This window comes from Puntigrus tetrazona, chromosome 8 (genome assembly GCF_018831695.1).
Source record: "Puntigrus tetrazona isolate hp1 chromosome 8, ASM1883169v1, whole genome shotgun sequence".
Classification (NCBI taxonomy): Eukaryota; Metazoa; Chordata; class Actinopteri; order Cypriniformes; family Cyprinidae; genus Puntigrus; species Puntigrus tetrazona.
The window spans coordinates 23,972,644-23,994,752 of NC_056706.1; the positions used below are offsets into that span (position 1 = coordinate 23,972,644).

General features: G+C 34.9%; 2 protein-coding genes across 5 annotated transcripts; both read right to left on the reverse strand.

The window, feature by feature from the left end:
* Positions 1-296: 296 nt before the first annotated feature.
* On the reverse strand, positions 297-10,727 carry LOC122350361 (proline-rich transmembrane protein 3). Of its 3 annotated transcripts, XM_043246762.1 has the most exons (4): positions 10,596-10,727; positions 4,636-5,466; positions 4,098-4,355; positions 297-3,540 (listed from the first exon to the last, which is right to left on the reverse strand). In XM_043246762.1, the coding sequence occupies exons 2-4, from the start codon at positions 5,372-5,374 to the stop codon at positions 1,553-1,555; spliced, it is 2,985 nt and encodes a 994-aa protein (XP_043102697.1). In that variant the 5' UTR covers positions 5,375-5,466; positions 10,596-10,727; the 3' UTR covers positions 297-1,552. The 3 variants fall into 3 exon arrangements, with proteins under 3 accessions (XP_043102697.1, XP_043102699.1, XP_043102698.1); XM_043246764.1 differs by lacking the exon at positions 10,596-10,727 and having other exon boundaries at positions 4,098-4,270; positions 4,636-4,777; XM_043246763.1 differs by lacking the exon at positions 10,596-10,727 and having other exon boundaries at positions 4,098-4,351; positions 4,636-4,773.
* Positions 10,728-16,918: 6,191 nt separating this feature from the next.
* Positions 16,919-21,683, reverse strand: ogg1 (8-oxoguanine DNA glycosylase). Of its 2 annotated transcripts, none has more exons than XM_043247932.1 (8): positions 21,596-21,683; positions 21,121-21,240; positions 20,428-20,786; positions 20,067-20,246; positions 18,469-18,647; positions 18,068-18,209; positions 17,936-17,985; positions 16,919-17,265 (listed from the first exon to the last, which is right to left on the reverse strand). In XM_043247932.1, the coding sequence occupies exons 2-8, from the start codon at positions 21,228-21,230 to the stop codon at positions 17,104-17,106; spliced, it is 1,182 nt and encodes a 393-aa protein (XP_043103867.1). In that variant the 5' UTR covers positions 21,231-21,240; positions 21,596-21,683; the 3' UTR covers positions 16,919-17,103. The 2 variants fall into 2 exon arrangements, with proteins under 2 accessions (XP_043103867.1, XP_043103866.1); XM_043247931.1 differs by having other exon boundaries at positions 21,356-21,673.
* Between the last annotated feature and the right edge of the window lie 426 nt (positions 21,684-22,109).

Genomic DNA, 22,109 nt, shown 5'->3' on the forward strand with positions numbered 1-22,109 from the left:
TTTATCTATTGGTATTTGATAGAACACATGATGTCATGCGTCTAAACAAAATGTTTAGACCAGGACCTCCAGCAGATCAAAAATACAGCAGTATATTTCATTCGTGCACATGGGGTACCTATCTTGAGTGTTAGCTTCTAAAAAGCTAATTTTCTAGTTTCATCTAACCATAGAAGCCAGTCCCATCTGAAGTTCAAGTTGTGACTAATAACTGAATATGTTGAAGTTTCTTTTTGGATGAGGATCATGTAGGTGATGTAGGTGCTGATTGACTGGGAATGAATATGAATGGGAGATTTTATGTGAATATCTATATACAATATCCTGTTTATTTGCAAATATTAATGTAATATTAAAACCATTCCTTGCCATTTTAAAAATGAAAGGGAGAGAAACAAAACTTTTAAACTAAACAACAACAACATGTACAAAGCATATAGTTATTTCCTTTCATGTCACACTTAAATGGTGCACATTAACATTTCTCAGGATTTGTACCAGTTTTTGTCCTACAGACAGATATGCCTGGAGAAATCTAGTCTATTTAGTCCTTATTCTGCCAGGATTGGTATATTTTGCAGTAGGAAGGATTGTCATTCACAGTAAATCCATTAAATATAATCAGAATATATAATTATTTACAAACAAAAAAATAGTATATACATAATCTGTTTATGTTATACTCACAGCTTTTTATAATTTATTGCTCACAAAAGAGTTCTTCTGTATTAAATAGTAGTGATGAGTTGAGCTGTGTTTAAATTTTGACTACACTTAATATGCCAACCACCAAAGTCTGGTGTGCTTTGCTGTCACTTTCATAAAAAAATATTTTACTAAACATAACTCCAGTTGTGAGAATAGTATGTTTTAGTTATGCTGCATTGCATGAATGAACTGTAAGTACAAAGCATGAGCCAGCAAGTCAACATGTTCTGGCACATCCAGTATAATTTCTGTTCAAAAACAGTGCAAAAGAGAGGGGGGTTGGGGGAAACAATGTCCAGACACAGCTCTTACAATGCATGCTAAGGTAGCACTTAGGTTGGGACTCTATGGGACAAGGCACTACACCAGAATAAACATTAAAATATACAGACTACTGCAAAGTATAGCCACAAAACTTAAATATAACACGTAACAACAGGAGACTATTAACTTTTTGCTAAAGTATTTTACATAGAGCAACTACACCAACAGAAATTACATACACTCACATCTAGAGGTTATTTTGCTTAAAATAGTGGTCCCACCACTAAAACGACAAATTCAATACAAAAAGACATAGCCAATACAAGCTTCAGATTTCTGCTTCTGGTATGCCTTGGCCCATAGACTTCTATAGTATGTGCAGTACTGTAAACAAGAAAACAACAATATTACCAGTGCTTAACATTTCAGTCCACTTAATGAAATCTAATGAAGTCACGTATGTTCCTCCTCCTCTTTAGGTGCCATTATACAACAATTAAACTGCAAGTCATGATTAAATGTATAATCTATACTTTTTGGAGAATCTGAATGTATTGTATTCTGGAGTTTCTGTGCATGTTCAAAGGTCAATAATGTCACTGCTGACACTGGCTGAGTCATCATTTCGAGCGACTTTCAAGTAACTTTGCCCCCCTCGGGTATTTGATTGCAAACTGTCAAGGTCAGGGGTTAGAAATGGCCTTGTGTTTTCTGCACTGGGCACAAGGACATGGCTTGTGCTTGGGGAAGGGTGCAGTGAAACCGGGCAGGACAAAGAGGAAGGCACTTGTGCCTCAGAGACCCAACGAAAGCCCTGATGAGTGGGTGTGGGGGGCGCTGTGACTTGTCGGCTGGGCACAGCACTAGGAATGGAGCGATCCAGACCTGCAGAGGACTCTGTAAGCAATGTGTGTTCATCACTGCTCAGTGACAATGTGATTTGGGGGTCACTATTCCGTCTCATCCACAGGTTTGGAGACGGAGGAGGTGATGGCAGTCGAAGTGGCTGGAACAAACTTTCACCCCTTAATAGATGCTCACGATGAAGTGCCTCATCAATACTGCGGCCAAGGTCAATTGGGGTTGGTGGGCGCAGGTCAAAATCACAGAGAGAGATGGCTGACTCCTTGTCCCTGTCCAAACTGCTACTTAAGGAGCGCTGAGGTGGCTGAGCAAGTGCCTGCAGCCTTAGCAATGAACCTGCTGAGCCCCCAGCAAAGCCTTTCAGATTGCGCAAATGATTGCTGTCTTTAAGTGGATCACGATTTCGTATGAGGCTCTTGCTGATGTCTGCCCCAGATCGCTCCTGTCCTGCCCAGTTATTGGGCAACTCTCCAGCCCCTGCACCACTATTTGACCCTCCTATCCCATTGCTTTCGGATTTCCTTTGTTGCCTTACCTTGAGGCTCTGAACAATCTTCGCCCAACATGTATGTCTGCTTGCAGAGTTCGATGATTGAGAGGGTGAGGGCAAGCTTGCTGTGGCAGCTCCTTCCTGTCTTGGTGTTCCTCCATTGGGTCTCCAGAAAACCCAGGAAGACATCAGAAGTAGGCAGAAAGCCCAGGCAAGCTCCAACAGTCGTAGCCAGAACTGACAGAGCCACCATGCCCAACGAAAGCGCCTCCAGTCTCCTAGAAGTCCATACAGCCACAAGCAGACATAAATGTGCAACAAACAGCACAGCACCCCAAGAAGAGCGCACACTGCCAGTACCCGTGCTAAAACCCGCACCTTTCCTTCACCTGTACCCTTATTCCCTGCCCGAGCTGCATGTGTGTGAGAGAAGCTTGGCAGTGCCAAGAAAAGGTAGCCTAAACACAGTACCAGGCCTGCAGTCAATGTGAGGCTCTGAAGGACAATGGGAACAGCAGGGGAAAGTGCAGGGGAGAGTAAGTCTGCAGCAAGTAGGAGAGTGCATTGGAAAACAGCTAACACTCCTAAAAGAGGGGGACGCTGAAGTGTTGGTGGAAGCCAGGTTACCCCTGTTTCATTTAGTACCAGTATCACTAAAGCAGCCTGTGCCAGAATTAACAGTGGTAAAGGCAGAGTGTATGAAGCTATTATGACAGGAGGTGGCAGGAGGAGCCGAGTCCCATATGGGTCGAGCAAGAAGTGGCCTGCTCTAACTGCACCTGCAACTAGCAAGAGGCTATTGGTGAGTATCAGTTCAGCACGGTGGGGGCAGTTCAAGCTGGTAGACAATGCTAAACCAAGGGCTGAGCCAGCAGTTAACAGAAGGAAAAGGGCAGCAGAACCAAAAACATGCAGCTCCCATGCAAATGAAAGTGTGCGTTTTAAGTCTGCCCATACTAAAAAGCTCCCATTTGTTGCAACATATTTATCATTGTTGTTTTGATCTTTGGAAAAAACACAGGAAGCCACATTAGAAACACAGGGGTCCTTGGGTTGGGCATAGGTTGGAGAGGCAGGGTTTGACTTCTGAGATGGAATTATTCCCTGTGAGACTAAATGGTCCTTCTCTGTAAATCTTCCATCATTTTCTGAGAATAGAAAATGACCCTGTCCAACTGGGTGAGGGGAGGCAGTCCTTAGAAAAGTGGGTATGTCTGTTAAAAAAGAAAGAGTGAGAAGAAATAGTATTGAGGCAATTGTGTAAAAATGTATAACATAAACCAAGCACATAGGCTTTCCTTAGCTCAAACAATAGTGCAGTGTGCTAGCAATGCCAATATAAAAAATGTCTGTCAAATTAATAAATGTAAACACTAACAATAAAATCAGACAACTTTACACACACACACACACACACACACACACACACACACACACACATATATATATATATATATATATATATATATATATATATATATATATATATATATATATATATAATAAAAATAGTATCTGACAGTTTAGGGTTAGGGTTAGGGGATAGAAAATATTGATCAGTATAAACCATTATAAAAGTCTATCTCAAACAAAATAGTATAGGCAATGCATACTTTCTGCATATTTGTCAGAATATGCAAGGTACTTTTAAGTATGTAACAAATACATAATCTAATTTCAAATGTAAAAAGAGCCACAATCACATAAAATTAATTGTTACAAAAAATAAGATTTAAATAAACCCTTTTTTTCTTTATCAGACAAATCATACCTTTAGTGTTCTTTATATCAGACACTGTTCCTTTCATTCCTGGCTCCTTTGACTGGTCATTGGGCATTTTTGCTGATTTTGCTGACTGTGAAGTGCTTTTTGGTTGTGTATAGTTGGTAATGATGTCCACTCCCAGTAATGGTACCTCTAGTTGTAGATTGGTTGTCCTTGTACTAAGAGAGGTGGATTCAGTTTGTGACTGTAAAGTGGTAAACTGCTTTGGATGAATTTTAGCTGGAGTGGTTGTCTCCAACCTACCTGATAAACAAATGAAAAATTTGAGGAATGGTACAGTATGGTACAGGTTTTCACGACAGAACCACAGTATAAGATTACAAGTAAGATTTTTTTTTAATTACAAATCTTTGTACAGTAATCACAATTTTATCAGAATAGAGAAGTAGAATAATATAGTGAACTATATTCACAGAAGTATATTTCAAAAACATGTGATTGAGTAAAAGAGTAGAATCTCAGAGTTGCCCTTTTTAACTTCCGTTATTTAGGTACATGCAGTATTACTACATATATACTCTACCTATTTCCAGTTCAGTCCTGTTGGCGTCCAACTGCCTAATCCTACTGGAAGCGGATACGGGGTTTTCATTATGTGGTGAGGTTGTAGAAGGACTGCTCCCAAGTAAAGAGTTGATTGTTGAATTTGTTTGTACTGTTGTCAAATTAGCTAGCACACTATAAGCAGTTTGAACTTGTGGTCTGTACTGAGTATGCTTTTTATCAAGAGATGTTATTGGCTTTGTTGATAATCCTACAAAGCCAATTTCTCTAGGTGTTAACATATCACCTGGCCCAACTGTTGATAAGTCTTTCTCTTTAAATTCATTGAGTGGTTCTTCTGTCATTGACTCATCAGCGGTCTCATTTTCGTTTCCAGAAGCATCTTGTGGTGTAATGGCATTTTGGGAAGGACCTCTTTTGACTCTGTTTTTTGGTGATAATAAAAATATACCTCTTGACCCAGTTATGTCACTATGTGATGTTTTTTCTGACAATGTGTCCTCAGTACTTCTGATTTCAGTCAATTTGTTTGAATCTCCACTTGATTTAATGACACTTTTCTGATAGAAGCCATGAAGAAATGGTCTTACAGCATTGGCTTCCAATCTGTGATCAGATTTTCTGACAAGCATGTAAGTCTGAGAAGATAGGCTGTGATTTGAATGAGTGATTGGAGGAGAAAGAGAGTTCCCATGACCATGATTTGTGATTGGCTTAATTAGAGGCATTAGAAAAAATAGTTGGAGTGGAGGCAGCATAGTGACAGTCCTATAGTGTCCTATAGTGAAAGCCTATGGCTGTGGTTGCTTGTTGAAATCATATGCTTAACTGTTCTTTATCATTTCTTTTCCTGCAGAGAGAAACAAATACATTCCATTAAAATTGGACATCTGTATTTTTATACATATCCATGCACTTTTTAATTACTTGTGCAAGTATATCTGATGGATAGATTAATATTGCTTTTGCATTGCATTTTATCAATTAGTTGTTACAGCTTCAGTTCTTTACAAAGTTTTTCCCAAGATCAACCTAGTGTAAAACAAAATGTCATTATTCTCAGAAGGAAAAATGAAAGTCAAAAATTGTATTCAGCAAGCCCCATTTTTACCTATTTTAATTGCATACTATCATATACTACCCATGTGAAGACTATGAATTACTAGTTTTATTACATTTCATTAGTAATTAAATAATTACTGACATTAATTACTTTTCTTTCAGAGAACCAGGGTTACACTGGGTAACCAGATATTTTCTTTTGATTAAGTCACTGGAAACACACCACTCACCACTCTAGAGGTGGGGTTTCCTTTCCTGCACAATTGTATGCTAGTGCTATAGCTTAGGTATCATTAATGGCTCCAGAAAACACAAATAACTCCTGGTACTGTCTGAAGTTTCAAATTCTGTAAATGTGCAAAGCACATAAAGAGCAAAAACCTCTTTATATCTTTTGTATACGTTTTATCAGTTCATGCATTCCCTGGAAACTGAACCCAGGTAGCCAAAAAAATAAACATCAAAAGTAAGACCTCTGAGCCATTCTATGGAGCTCTTTTACATGGCAGAAAAGGTATTGCTCTCCGAAAGAAGTTCTTGTCAAAATGTTTACTACTGGAAATTATACTAAGTAACAGACGTTTTTCCTGATCCCACCCTCTCCCATTGTGCTTCCTGTCTGCATTGCACTCTTGCATTATCCACCTTTTTCCTCAATGCAGAAGTAAGTCTAAGGGTGAGGCTTCCAGCTCGTTAGACACTATAGGTAAATAACTAGTAGAAAGACATGCAATAAAGGGTAAAGCTGCTTGCACTACAAACCAGTATGTTTTTTATTAAGACAACACTTTAAAAAAACACAATAAGACTTTCAATATCAAGCTTCGTGACTTTGACCTTTAACCTAAAAAACTATTACATTAATCTCATAATGCTACTATTTTATATTTAAAATATTAAGACTTGTTGGTGCCCGATAGCCTTGTGGGTAGTGCATCAAATTATAGCACTCTTGAGCTATTGGCCATCCCAAATGACTGTATAGATCTTTCCCTATCTCCTACCCACCTTCTCCCTGTCAGCTCTAATCTGTCCTAATATCCTAAATGCATAGTCATAATATAAAAATGGCAAAACAGATTAAGTTAATTAATTAATTAATTTAATTAACTTCAATCTCATATTGCTGTACTTGCTATATTGCAATTTAATTATCATAAATTTGGATTTAATCTTGAAATCTTATTATTATTTTATTTTGCACTAAAACACTGTTATACCATAGATACAGCCATTGCCCTAGAACCTCAGAACCTAGAACTTCATGTATACCTAAATTTGGTCATCAGGTTCCATTTTGTGTCACTTATTCAAATGGCTTCCTTTGTTACTGGATTCTGAAACATTTTTACATTTTTGTGAACTGGAATGACATGGTTAGAATACTATTTTCACAAATTTCATCAGATATTCTGAAATGTATTTTATTTGATTCAAATTAAGAGCATATATATGTGTACAGTTGCTATGTTATCAGGAAATGAATTTTGTTTTTGTGTGAGAGAGAGAGAGAGACAGTGTTTGTGTTTATATTCTGCCATCACGGACCAGCTTGGGATGCTGGTGCTCTTATGTTTGTCCACGGCATGGGATGCTGGCATGCTAGATAACCAGCATATGTTGTCTTTTGGATACTGGTACAATCCCAACAACGCCCAAAAAAATGGTTTGTCAACAAAAGTTGTTGACGCCTGTTTTAATTCACTATTATGACAATTAATGTAATTAAATGGGCATTTAAAAATGGCAATTAAATGGGCATTTGCCCCTTGACTTTAAAAATACTATCAGCCTATCAGCAAGTTGTTGCATGTTGTCAATATTGTCTACTACAATATGTTCCTGACTGCAATGTTATGTGGGGGGTTGTTGTATGGATTAAATAAATAAATAAATAAATAAATATATACTATGCAACTATGGGTCGAGAACAACAACAAGCCCAGGTTCCCCTGGCAACCAACTGATAATGCTGGTTTATGGCCTAAAAGAAATTATTGCAGCACAGTTCTTTCCTTTGGAAAAACACATAATGTCCTCAACAATGGACTTTTCCCTACAATTCACAGTCAAAACCTTTCTTTGAATCAACACACATATCTTTCAGGTTATAAGAATCTTTACTAGTTGCCTATCAAACTCTAATCCAGTGTATAAGCAAATAACCATGCTTAGAGACAAAGAGTCATAAAACTCTCTCTACCAAAGTTCAAGACATCATTGGTTCTTTAACCCACAAGAGGTGTGACCTTAGGTTTTGGTGCCAGACCATAACGGTCTTGACTTTCCATTTAACCAAAGATCCTCAGATCTCAGCAGATATCCTTCTTAGCTCTTTTCTCCTTCTACCTGGGAAGAAACTCACAATCCTCATGAGTCAAGACATCTTTGGAGATCATCACTCTTCAAACAGGAAAAATGTGAGTGCAAGTCCAAAACCTGGGAACCACCGAAATTTTCATTCAAGACTGCATCTGAAAACCTCACCAACGAGGCAATGCAAGTATTGTACATAAACTAAAAAAATACTGTAAGAAGGTATTTTCTATGGCCACAGAAATATCCTTTCTTAGAGGTGATGTTCAATGAATGTTTGCTGAATGAACAGATTTGTTGATGACAATGTAATTTTGCTACAGAAGCTTACAAAAATAGTTGCAATTAGTCATAATTAATTATATATAATTAATATAAATACATACATACAAATATATATAAACATCATGTCACTGACCTTTTTTAAAATGTGAAAATATATTGTAAGATTAATACTTTAATACTTAAAACACATTTAAAAACACAGTGGTTGAATCAAGAAAGTTTTCAGTTAAAAAGAGTCTGTTAGTGCAGCTGGCCTCTCTATTTCCTTCTCATGCATGCTCAGATTCCATAGTCAGACATTTCCGTACATTTCTGTGAATGTTTCCAGGCACAGACAGAGGCCCATTTGTATGCAGTATGATCAGAACTGTGTCCCGTGTTACAACTTAACTGTGTGTACAGTATGTGTGTATGTGTGCGTGTCTGACTGAGGTCAAAACTAACTAAAAGTAAAACAGAATTCCTGGCAGTTTAGAGACGTGTATGGACTGAATTATTTGTTTAAATTTGCTACATAAGGGTATAAAGCAGCCATAGTGATCAGTTCTGATCACTTTACATAATTAAAACTCCAAGGAATGTGTCATTCATAATTCCTGACCAGCCATAAGTTACCTAATGCAACACAGACGAAACGAAACCACACATATGCACACATTTGCTTTACATCTGACTCAAGACATACTTCTTCCACTGTTTTCATTTTCTCAAACTCAACAGGCCTGAGCAGTATGAAGTACAAATGTATAAAATAGTAGATATGTTGTTATAAAGCAGTATATATTTACACACAAAAAAACATAATTTTAACATATGGAATGTGTTTCAACCATGCCAGGATATTTAAGGGATGAGCAATGTTTCAGCTTGAATTCAGTATGTGTTCACATTGAGTGTATGGCTTTAAATGTGTCTCATTCAATCAGAATTTGAGCTATACAGCTATTCTCCTAGCAATGTGACATCATTATGTCTATGCAGGTTCATATGACACAAGGTCAGTGGATCCTATACACTGTCTCTCATCTCTCATTGTAAGTTCTCTGGCAAACACTGTGAAATTAATTCCCTCCAACTTCCTCCATCAAATGTGAGTAAAAGAAATGAAATATGTTCATAATATAAATGCATTGTGTCTTTTTAGAAAACTTTGATTAAACTGCTTGATTTACATGCATTTTTTTAATTATATTATATTTTCACATTAAAAATGTTTTAAAACATCAGAGTTTTAGGTGAATGTTTAATAGTCCAACAAATCTCTCAGATTTTATTAAAATGATTTTCATCTGTGTTTTTTAAATGAACTAATGTCTTACATTTTTGCAATGACATTAATTTTGGGGGAACGAACCCAAACGAATGAGAGTGATTTCATTTGTCAACATGATACCAGTTTAGTAATAATAGTGTTGCCATATGCCAGTTATAATAATTACATTTTATATACAGTTATAATAGATTATAGAAAGCACAATTACATTAACAATGAAACACTGTTGCAACAATGGTTTCACTGGTTCATAGCACTCTTTCTTCTGCCTTCGGATTTAACTCAGACTCAAACATATAGGCTCTGTTGTATGCCATTGAGGAGGGCGTGCATAACGAACGATGAAGTTCGCCAATCAGCTTTGGGCATTTACTTGCATTTTAGAAAATGGTGAAACTTTATAAGCTAAGCTCCAGAAACATATAATGTAGGCCTAAAGAACTAAAAAAAAATGCATTTGATTTAGAATTGTGAAATATATTTGTAATTTTTAAGATCTATACCTATTCAAAGTGAAACTTTGCAGTTATTTTTCCCATTTCTACGTGTTCTTACCGTTAAAATGTATTTCATTTATCTAAAACGGGTAATTAACTCACAACACATGTAGCAGATATCAGATCATCTGACATGCAAAATATTAGATGGTGTAGACCAGAGCAACATCATTAGTGCCGTAAGAATCATCGGTATCTTTAGAATGGAGTATGACACTTTACTAGCCTATGGAAAAACCCTGCACTATGGACGTGCTGCAGTCGCTTCCCATTTTTCTGTATGTGTAGCCTATATACGTCCTTCAGCGCAAAGCTTTCTCCAACGCAACGCCACGAAAATAAACAGTAACATACATCTCTGACCAGTTATATTCATCTGAATATTTACGCTTCATGAGAGCTGTAGACGTCAAGTCGAAAGAGTTTACTGCGCAAGCAGCTGTCATGGTCATGAACCATCTTATTACAGTCGCGCTCGCATACACACGTATTTTCATTAATATTTTACAATGTGCTCTCAGAGAGGAGTGAATGAAACACTCGTACCTGTAAGATTGTCGTTTGTTGCCCTCCAGTCTCTCATTCATTTGTCGTTTGTATTTGCTTCAGGAATGCTACGCGTGAAGACATTGCGACACAAACACAGCGCCTATGTTCGTTTGTTCTAGCACCAGGAAGAGGGAGGGAGAGAGAGAGAGAGAGAGAGAGAGAGAGAGAGAGAGAGAGAGAGAGAGAGAGAGAGAGAGAGAGAGAGATGTCTTGTTGTGACACCTACTATACTTTACTTATACCAAGTTATCTAACCATAGGATATGTACATGTTATATATAAATATCTACTAATGAGATATTTAAATACTGGCTTTTTTTTTTTATTTTAGGCTCATGAGTCAAATGTTTTATTTCTTTATAAATGAATATAAATTTTATTTTAGCCTATAATTAGTTTCTGAGACATTTGTACTGGAATCTTAACACATTCCTTGGATGAGAAAGCTTTACATGTTGCCACTGCTTTAGTCTAATCCCACTAAAGATTTTTAATAACATTTAAGTCTTATGATTAAACAGGCCACTCTAAAACATTTCATGACCCATCTCTGAACCAAATTTATGTACAGTCTTTGGAGTGTCTAATGATCATCAAGCTTTAGTCTATGTACTGCAGTCTTAATAATCTTTGACAATGGCATTGTTACATTACATAATCCATTATGTCCTTAATACAGTAAAGATTTCCATCATGCAACAGCAAATTTGCCTAAATATACTGGCCCACTTCTATGTTCGACCACGGTGATGGTGTTTTTAAAGTTGTTAGGTTTGTTTTTTTATATAAGATATATTGCTGATCTATGGGTCCAATAAATTCCAGTTCAGTCATCTCTCATAAAACATTTAACCATATAAATAAGTCAACAGTAAAAAAAAATAATACTAAATATGGGTTATGACATAAATTATGATATATATGATGTGTATATATATATATATATATATATATATATATATATATATATATATATATATATATATATATATATATATACATATACATAGGGTGTAATAATAATTTTGATTATAATTGTACATGTGGTTAAGCATGTCAGATTATATCAGGAGCATGATGTTAATCCTTTACAGGTTAACAGGATTATAGTAATCTGGCAAGGACATTTACTTTCAGTCCACTTTATGACCAGGAGTGTGACTAGGCTCTGTCAACATCGGGGTCTATGGTCCATTTTAGCATAAGGGTTATGTGACCTATGCATATAACATGTTTTAAGCACTGGAAAATGTGTGTACTATAGACTGCAAAAAATGTTGTTCATTTTATTTGATAGTCCACTATAGATATTCTAATTATAAGTATTACAAGTTTCTAAGTGTCTGAAGAGGTGTTTATCTGTATCATGACAAGAAATGAGTTTAGGAGATGTGTGACAATGTGTTTCTGCATCATTACGGATGGCGATACACAAAGGATGTGCAAATATGTTTGGTTGAGTCCTTGAGGGACTGACTGCATACATTCACATGCATTCATCATCAGATATTACTGTGTAGAATTCACTCCAGAGCCCTTAGGATTGATCCAGGTCATTTTTTGCACTTAACAATTGTTTTGCAAGCGTTAGACAGCCTTGTTGGGCAGGAGCTTTTAAAGTTCCAACAGATTTCTATTCGAAAGGGATTATCTTAGGTCATATTGTTGTAGCCAGAATTCCCTGAAAAAAGAATGAACCACTGTGTCACAATGCCTCAGTCAGGCCTGTGTATCTCCTTTAGACAATTACAATCTGTTGATATACATTTCAATATGATGATGCTGTGCTACGTCATGTTCACATAATCAAGCCAATGAGAGATTGGCATATGCACACATATGCTTAAGACACCTGTTCCTATAATGTCTATGCCATGACACAGCATTGTCCTTTATTGCTCTCATCGCCAAGTGAACTCCAAACAGCCTTATCACACATTATGATACATAATGTATGACACAAAAAACTATTTACTTATTAAAGTAATTTCAATAACTAGGTAATAACTATGTACTAATCCTGAAACTAACCCTTAACATAACCCCTCATGTAGTTGCTAGGTTGTATCAGAACTTTCCTAGACAGGTACAGTGTAAGTACATGTCAGTACACGTACTGTAAAATAAAGTGCACCCCAAAATAGTATTGTATAGTTTATTTTATTTTGATAGTACAAGGGATGTCAATAATCAGTGAAACTGAAACATGATTTAACATTTTAATTTATATTATAGAAACTATAATTTCATGAAATATCAAAAAATGGTAGGGCTGTCATCCAAAAGCAGATCATGCCCATGATATGGAATATAATTTTTTGTCTGATAGAAGCAGGCTTATAGGAAACTGTTTTCTTAATTTAAATATACAAGACTAAACCTGAATGCATCTACAATAAATTAAGTGCTAAATAGTTCTAACAAAGACGCTGAGACAGAGTTGGAATCCATTTTCGGTTGTTTATTAAGGGCAGGTGCAACAAACAAATATGAGGCGGCAGGCAGAGAGGGCTCCCTCTGCTGGTTGGGCATTACAATCCCACAATGATGGCAAAATTCTATAATATATAATTGTAATATTCAATCTTGGAGCCTTCAGATGGTGGGGTTTTAAACTGTTGCTAAACACTATTGCACTGTGGGAGACATCCAAAATGCACAGTGCTGGGAAGGATTCAGAAATGGTTAAAAAGCCCCTGTTATATAAAAAAAATCTGTCTGTTCCTCACATGTTTGACTGCATGTTTCTCCCCAAGGCTTCCCAGTGAGCAGTAATGACATCATACTGCACACAAGCATTGCCAGATTCATTCATGCATTCAATTCATGACAATAGCACTGTGGTAAAGCTCGCTGTTCATGCTTTGCATGGTTATGATGTTGATGCTTGCTCTTAAACATAAACAGAACAGATTTAGGCCACCAAGAATAAGCATGTGTGGCACAAAAACACATACATAATCATCTCTGAGAAGTTTAATCCATACACACACACACACACACACACACACACATAATTACACAAGCAGAAATTTATAGAAGGGGCCATCTTATGTGGACAGACAATTCTTTGTTCAGTGTGAACAAAGGTACATAATGTGAGGTACATATGAGAGTAATGTAGCTGACAACAATGACAGCACATTTTTTATACCACAATAACTGTCAACCACAAAACAACATATACATATAGAGGTAAGTGTTATGGTGTTAATTATTATGGTTCAGAATGAGAAATACAAAATCCTACTCTAGTTTTTAGATACTCTAAAAAAAATCAGTGTAAGTGTAATCACTTAAGTGCAATGTGACTAATTACTTTGAAACCATAGAAAAAAAGATGTCATAAAATGATTGGCTGGTATTGATACATGTAGTCACAAATTAACCACTGACATTAATAAAGAAGTAAGAGGCAGTAGTGCACTAATATGTTGCTAATCTGCAACATAACAACAGAAGAGGAAGAAGAAAAAATGCTCTATGTCTGTTATCTTTCACTAGTTGAATTCACTTGTTTCACAAAATCATTTTAAATTACTTTCAGAAAAGAATTTGGAAGGTGCCCTATCTTTTAATTTATTCATTATATTGTTAGATCATATTTTTCTATTAGTATATTATTTGCGTGCTTATTAACAATCTTTTACACTTTCAATGTTTTTCTTAAACCGCTTGAGAAGCTTTTGATTTGTATGATAACTTAAATAATTGTGTTAACATGCTGAAGTGACATACTGACTTCTTCAATCAGCACGCAAATCACAACAATGGTAACAATTAAATGTAATTTATTTTTATCAATTGAATAACCACTACTGCTACTACTGACATAAGACAGCAAATAAAATTTGCAAATAAAAACAACAACTCTAAAACACAGCAATTACATATTTTTTTTCTGCCGCAATGCATTCTGGGAGTCAGTGAGTAGTAATACTACTATAAGTCATGAGTAAACCTGAAGTAAAGGATCAAGTACACCCCACTCTCATTTAAATAAACTATACTAAGCATTTGTCAGTACAACATATTATTTCCATTTCACTTTACTTGTTTTTTTAAGGCAATCAGTTTCCATGCTTTTTCAATCAAGCCCAACTTATTAGATTTTACCGTGTACTTAAAAACAAAAACTTGTTCACAAAAACATGTTTATGGAAACTATCAAATTTTTTAAACACATTTTTTTTAAGTTGTCCTTACTTAAAATGTTAAATTAATATATTGGGCTTACTATATTTTTATATATTAATAAACATTAGAGTATATTAACTTAAATTTACATACTTCATATTTATTAGTAAAAGTACTCAGAAATAATTCATTATACTAATTATTAACTCAACTTAGATTTTCCTCCTAAGTTTACTTTGAACATATAAGGGAATCTGTTTCCCTTATTTTATTTATTTATTTTATATCCCTTATTCTTATTTTTTTTAAGTAAACTGAACTAGAACTATTAGAAATTACAGTGTAGGGCACTGGAAAACTATTATGGAATGATAAAATATTAGCAATATATAGGTTGCTTGCCAACAACAGATTTAATCAGGATACATTTGTTTGCATCAAGAAAGGAGCTGAAAGAAAACATTTACATGATTTAAAGTTTAAAAAACATTTTTCTGTTCTATTTTATTTCCTTTCTTTGTCTGAGATCTGGTCCTGATACATGGTAAAACATTTTTATTATGCAATTTATTTTGACATTGCTTGGCATGCTGTAAGCACCTCAGAGCAAGAACAGCGCATGGGTCATACTTACATAAGCCACTGACTCAATCCTTTCCTTTTTTTAGTGTCACTGTTTGTGTCTCCGGGCGAGTGGACATGCATTAATGCATAAATGTTCTTGCTTAGAAATATTGAAGGTATTCATGGTAACAGCAGTGTAGTTTCTCGTTGTATATTATATAGAATCAGATATTCTTGCCAAATAATAAACAACTCTTGTGTTGCACTTTATTTTGATAGTCCACTTTATAATTGATTTATTCATTTTGTAGTGGGAACTAAGGGGCATTCGATTTATGAGACTCTTCAAACGAACTTTGAGAAAAATCACTATTATTACTATTATTTTTTTATGTAATAATAGTGATTTTATAATGTCTAATATTAATATTATAATGTATAATGTAAAGTAAATCCAAAAGCAAAACATAACTATAACTATAACAAAGAGGGGGAATGGCAAATGAACCAATGAATGAACCTCTGCTTCAATCTACTTAAAAAAAAATAGTATTTCATATTTTACCATTTCACCACATTTACAATTTAAGAAAAATAAATGATTAAGACATATCAAAGTAACTCTTATGAAAAAGCAAGTTCATGTGTAGACTTCTTTTAAACTAAATATGTCTCAAAATTATATTTAAAATTAGTACAATAAGCATACTTGACATACTTTGAAAAATATATTTGTATAGTATAGTATATTTATATAGTATATTTGACCTTTATTTGTGCTCATAGAAGACATGTTTTCATTGTTATATGGTAGGGGGCAGTAGTACACATCTGAATTACCAAAAACACACACTGTAAAAAAGGAAACAACCTGCTAAAATGTAATATTCATGCACATAATGTAAACTGTTATTTTATGTCTCTTATTGAAGACACCTGATGTTAACAAACAATCACTGAATCTTATATTTTCATTTATGTTACAGTGGTCAGTGCTTGCTTTAGTCGTGCTCTTCACTCTTGACTTTATAACAATAAGCTTTGTTTTGCTGCTGTGAGGTAGTTAGACAAGCCAAGAGAAAAGGTGATTGGGTGATGATTGTGGTTTTACATAATCATCGTTTGACCTGAATCACTGAGTAGTTTATTATAGGAGCCCTGTATTCCTTCATCCGAGTTTTCAGTATAATCAAATAGTTTTTCTTTTAAATAATATTTTTGAATTCACTAAAAAATATAAGGGGAAGGTCTTCTTTTAGACACATACAGACATCATAAATCAGCATATGAATCTCAACAACAGTGACAAAGAACATACTCTGGTAAAAAAAATTTAAAACACAACCAACACCTGATCACAGTTTCAGACCAGTAAAACAAGAGTCAAGGGTAAAGAGCCCAAATAAATCAAACACTGTCCACCAAAAAAATAGCTATCCTTCATTGATTGCACTTATAGTTTACTAATGTTATACTTACAGTTAAAAGTAAAATTTTCTATACTTTAGTGGGCCAATTCAGTCCACATTTAGTTTTACTTAAGTATACTTAATAAAATAAACTTATACTACTTTTTGTTAAGGGAATTTATCCTTCGACATAAACAAAAAGCCCTTCAGTGTGTTTAACAGCATTTATTATACACTTAAGTGTAAAAAATACTGTCCTTTCTTAGACATAACCAATAAAATTTAGCTGTTTGAGATTCTGACAAATATTGTAGAAATTCAAGATTGATTCATCCACATGCATTTAAAAAAGATTTACGATTACAGATAAATGTTATCTACATTATGATATTATCTTATGACCTCTTTTGTTTTTTGCCTTTTTTTCTTTTCTGCTTTTCGTCACATCTGTCATGTGTTCTCTCCTTCATCTTTTTCTTCAGCTCTGTTTTATCTTTCAGTGCAGGAATCTCTTCTTTCAGCTTCTGAAACCTCTTAAGATCAGCACAGAAGAGCACCTGAGAACCAAAAAATACATACAGAATAAATAATTCTGCAATAATAATAATAAATAATAATAATAATAATAATAATAATATATATATATATATATATATATATATATATATATATATATATATATATATATGAGAATATGGAGACTGAGCCCCAAGATGACGAGACCGATGCCGTTCCCCCCGAATCAGAGAATACCACGAGGACTGAGGAAAAACCCATTACTGCAACGCCATCTGAAATAAAGCCTGAAACTAGCCATGCCACTCTTGAGCCATATGATCCTAATGTCCCAGTGGGTGTGGAGTTTGTGAAGATGGGATATTACTGCAGAGTCTGTTTCCTGTTTTACTCTAATGAAGAAACTGCGAAGAAGATCCACTGCAGCAGCCAAGCACACTACGATAAACTTTAGAAATATTTGGAAAAGGAGAAAGCCAAAACACAGAGTAACGGAGCGAAGAAATAAACCATTGACTCCGGAGCGTCTCTTAATAATAAGTCCCTTATGCTGTGATTGTATTGTTTTTTTTAAAAAAAGGTTAGGCTGAGTATATATATATATATATATATATATATATATATATATATATATATATATATATATATATATATATATATATATATATATATATATATAAAATCTAATGAATAATGAGCAGTATTACTTACAGATTGTGCCCAGCCTGCATAAGGACCCCAGAGTTTTCTAAAGAAGTCACCTGCAAAAGAGGATCAAAAAGGTCTAATTAACTGTAAAAATAAAGTACATTTTTTTGCTTGCCAGTGACAAATGCTACTAACCAATCTCTTTGTAGACTCTATCAGTCTTCTGGTTGCTCCCAGCAGCATAGTTGTAATCACGTTTTGCTATTTGCCACACATGCGTGTCCACAGGAAGAGCCTCAAACTTATTTAGTGACATCAGACATACACAGTCAGCCACCTGATCCCCAGCAAACACAAATGTTAGAAATGTAAGACAATTATGATAAACGCACGTGTTTAATAGGGCATATGCCAAAAGCACACCAGTATACAAACACAAAAGTGCACTGTATTATAAAGTTGAAAGAGAAAATCCTCCACAGAAGACAACAGTTTGTGCTAATGCCTTGCCTTGTGTTGCAATTGCAAGTTTTAGAAGATCAATTCACATACTTGCACAGAGAATTTTTATGCATTAATGTAGAATAAATAATTACCTTGAGACCAACTCCAGGAAGAGCTCTCAGTGCATCTCTAGCCTGTAAGTAGGGGATGCTGCAGAGCGACTGGAGCCAGTCAGGGTCATGAGAGCTCACAATGACTTGTGCGCTCTGCTGCAGGAAACGAGCACGGTAGCCAAAACCTAAATCACGCAAATTCATCTCCACACTAGGATCTGTCACACATAAACAAACATTCAAATATTAAGCATTAAGTGTTTTTAAGATTTTGCATTATGATGAATTAGTAATTTTGGGAAATACTTTTTCAGGAGCCCAAATTTTTTTGTATAATGATGGTAAACTGTAAAACTAACTGTTATCACAGGCAACCCATTTTTGACATATAATATATATACTGTTCCATATATCTGATTTTGAAAACTTACAAAGACCAGGTATGTTAAAAAGCTGGGCTAGATCTCGTCAACATATTTTTCTGACCCTGGAACAACATTTTAATCCAAAAACTTAGTCTTGACCATTTCCCTACATGCATAACAATAAGTAATCCCTAAAATCAGAGGAAGTGATAGACACTGATGCACAAGCACCAAACACTGATTGTAAGCCTAAAAAATAAACCTTTACAAAAACTATGAACTGGTACTTCAAATCTGATTGTTTAATCACAATGTTGTTCCAGGGTCAAGAATAAAAATTCTGTAATCACTTACTCAATATCACAATGTTCCAAATCCATAACTTTAATAACTTTCCAAACACAAACATGATATTTAAGAAATCTTAAAGGTATCTGTCCTACTGAATATTCCTTATCATAAAACTTTTACACTTCAAAAAGTGAATATAAGTTACTGAAAGAAAAATTCCATATGAAATATTTTTCAGATAGACATGATAGTGTCTTTTATATAAAACATACATTAAGCTGAAGAACAAACCTCATAGTTCCCACACATAAACCATGCAAAGTTGTGGGTGAACAGACGACCAAAACTTTCCAGATCTTATTCTGGTATCTTAATTTGTGTTACAAATATGAACAAAAGCCTTATGGATTTGAAATGACATAAGTGTGAAATGAATGTACATCTTGATATTAAATTTTTAGGGAGAACTAATTTAAATTTAAATAATTAATATTTCAAGAGTATTCATTTATTTTTTATTTAGTAAGTACCAAAGTCAGAAAATTGACAGTACTTGTGGTAAAAGTGCTACTAAAAGTGGTAAAACTATTTGTGATATTTAAAGAACTAAAGGGTGCAAAATAGACTGCTGTACTGCATTTTTTTTTACAATTAATATATTTTAATTTAATATTCATTTAGTTATATTATCAATAGACCTTTTGTACTGAGCTTCATGATGTAAAATTAAATGGCTAGCCTGAGTCTGGTTATTTGTAATTGATTAAATGATTATTAGGAAGAACATTTTACAGTCTGTACATTTTCAGAAGCAGAAATGGGTATATTATAAACATTACAGTGTACATTATGTTTCTTTATAATGCAAACATATACAATATACAACTGACAAATCTTATACAAAAATTAACCAAGGTCAACAAAACATACATGACAACATGATTTGTGTGACTGGACATGTGTGTGTGTGTACTCAGATACCTGTGAGAGCTTGCAGATGGGGGAAATCATGATAGGCTACGTCATCAAGTTTGCAGAGGAGAGTCCCAAGTGTCTGACACAGTCTGTCGACCATGCCCTGAATCCGGGAGATGTGATTATTTGAGCTACAGATGAATGAGAAAAGACACTCCACAGGGTCTTGATGCAACAAACGTACTCCTGAAATGTTCAAACAGACAGATTCAGATTTTTTTTTTTATTAAGGATGACAGCTAACAGTGTAAAAATGCAAGTACAAAAATTAATTATAGATGTAATTCCTTGTAAATAATACTGTATTTTTTAAAATACAGGTACAATGTAAAAATATGGTGAACTATTCCTGCACAGAGACATGTACCTGTAAAGATGCTTGCTGTGTGTTTGAAATGTGGATCCAAGGTGCTCCAGTGTCTGTAGAGATCCCCTAATTTAACACCTAACTGGAAATAGTCCATCAGAAGTTCCTCGTCTTTGTTGTCAGGCTCTGACATCACTGTGCACAATCCTGCCTCTTCCTGCTTCATGTCAGTCTTTCTTTTTGACATCTTTCCCAATAATTGTTCCTCCTCTTCCTCCTTCCATTTCTGTTTGTTTTCTGTTTCTGGATTTATTTGATGGCTGTAAACATAGTACCATAATGTATCCTCTGTTTGAGTTAGTGTCCACACTTTTCCTCGCATTACTCCTGTCCAGTGACCATCTGCAGTCTCACGCCATCTACAAGGATGGGCAATATGGTCATACTCTATACTGAAAAACTAAACACAGTATATATCGAAAACACAGATTGTTTATTTCTGGGGGTTTGTTCAGAATGGTTTTCAAGCTAATAACACAATAGTGCACTGTGCTACTGTAATGTATGCTTACTGCTTCCTATTCCTATTATATATCAAAAACAGGACCAGAAAGAATATTAAATTTAAAGTATGACTTTTCAATTATAAATGGACATCAGAGAATTAATAAAATGCAACAAAAACATAAACGGTGACGCCTATAAGAAAGGTTTCTGTGAAAGACAGCATTGAATCGGTAGTATATATTTTACCGGAACGTCTGACCACATCCCAGAGTGAGATCCAGCCGAAGCTCTGACTGTTGACAAGGCAGTGAACGCCATGCCTTACAACTCTCAGAGAACAGAGCATGCTGGGACATTATGTACTTCCTGTTATAATCAAAACAATCAATTCATGAATCAGTACAATACAAATACATGGAATGAAAACACACACAAATCTATGATTTGGACATAAGAAAAGTTAAAAAAGTCTTTAGCTTACAGAGCGCATATGAAACAGACTATGCCAGTATACTTAATACATCTTCGTGCATGTACAGATGTATTTTGTAATCCATTGGGTTGCTGCTAGCTAATGTGTTCTATGCACATTACAAGGGACGCTCGACGGCTCAAAAAGGAAAATCCTCTATCAAGGTTCATTCAAATTATTATTTTTTTTATTTTATATTGTAATCTGTTCGATAAATCTGATTAAATCTAAGACACAAAGCGAAACTACCCCTGGTTCTACTAGGCTGGAGGAAATGACGGTGATTGATCCATCCTTCTGTTGCTGCTGCTTCTTCTTATGAGATCTGCTGCAGACTAGGACACATCAAAAGCGCATTGCTGCCCTCCTCGGTTTATTTGAAGAACTCCACTTAAAACACGATTTTAACACACACTCACGAAGAATTCATTTCAATCATGTTTTTTCATTGTGCATTCCAATTCATCTCAACCAAACTGCAGTGAAAAGTACCTAACAGCTAACTAACACAATAAAACACTATGAGAACATGGTAACATAATAATAAAAAAAAAACATAAACAATAAATAATAATTTAAATGTAATACTTATATATTTATATTGTTAAATACAGAGAACCAGTAAGAGAGAACGTAAGGGCTGCTAAGGTGTTTTCTACGAACGTTCTAAAAACGTTCACGGAGTAAACGATCCCTAAGTGACTTTTCCCAACTGTGATCTTCATCTGTACACTTACATCAACGTAACTAAACTAGAGGTCCT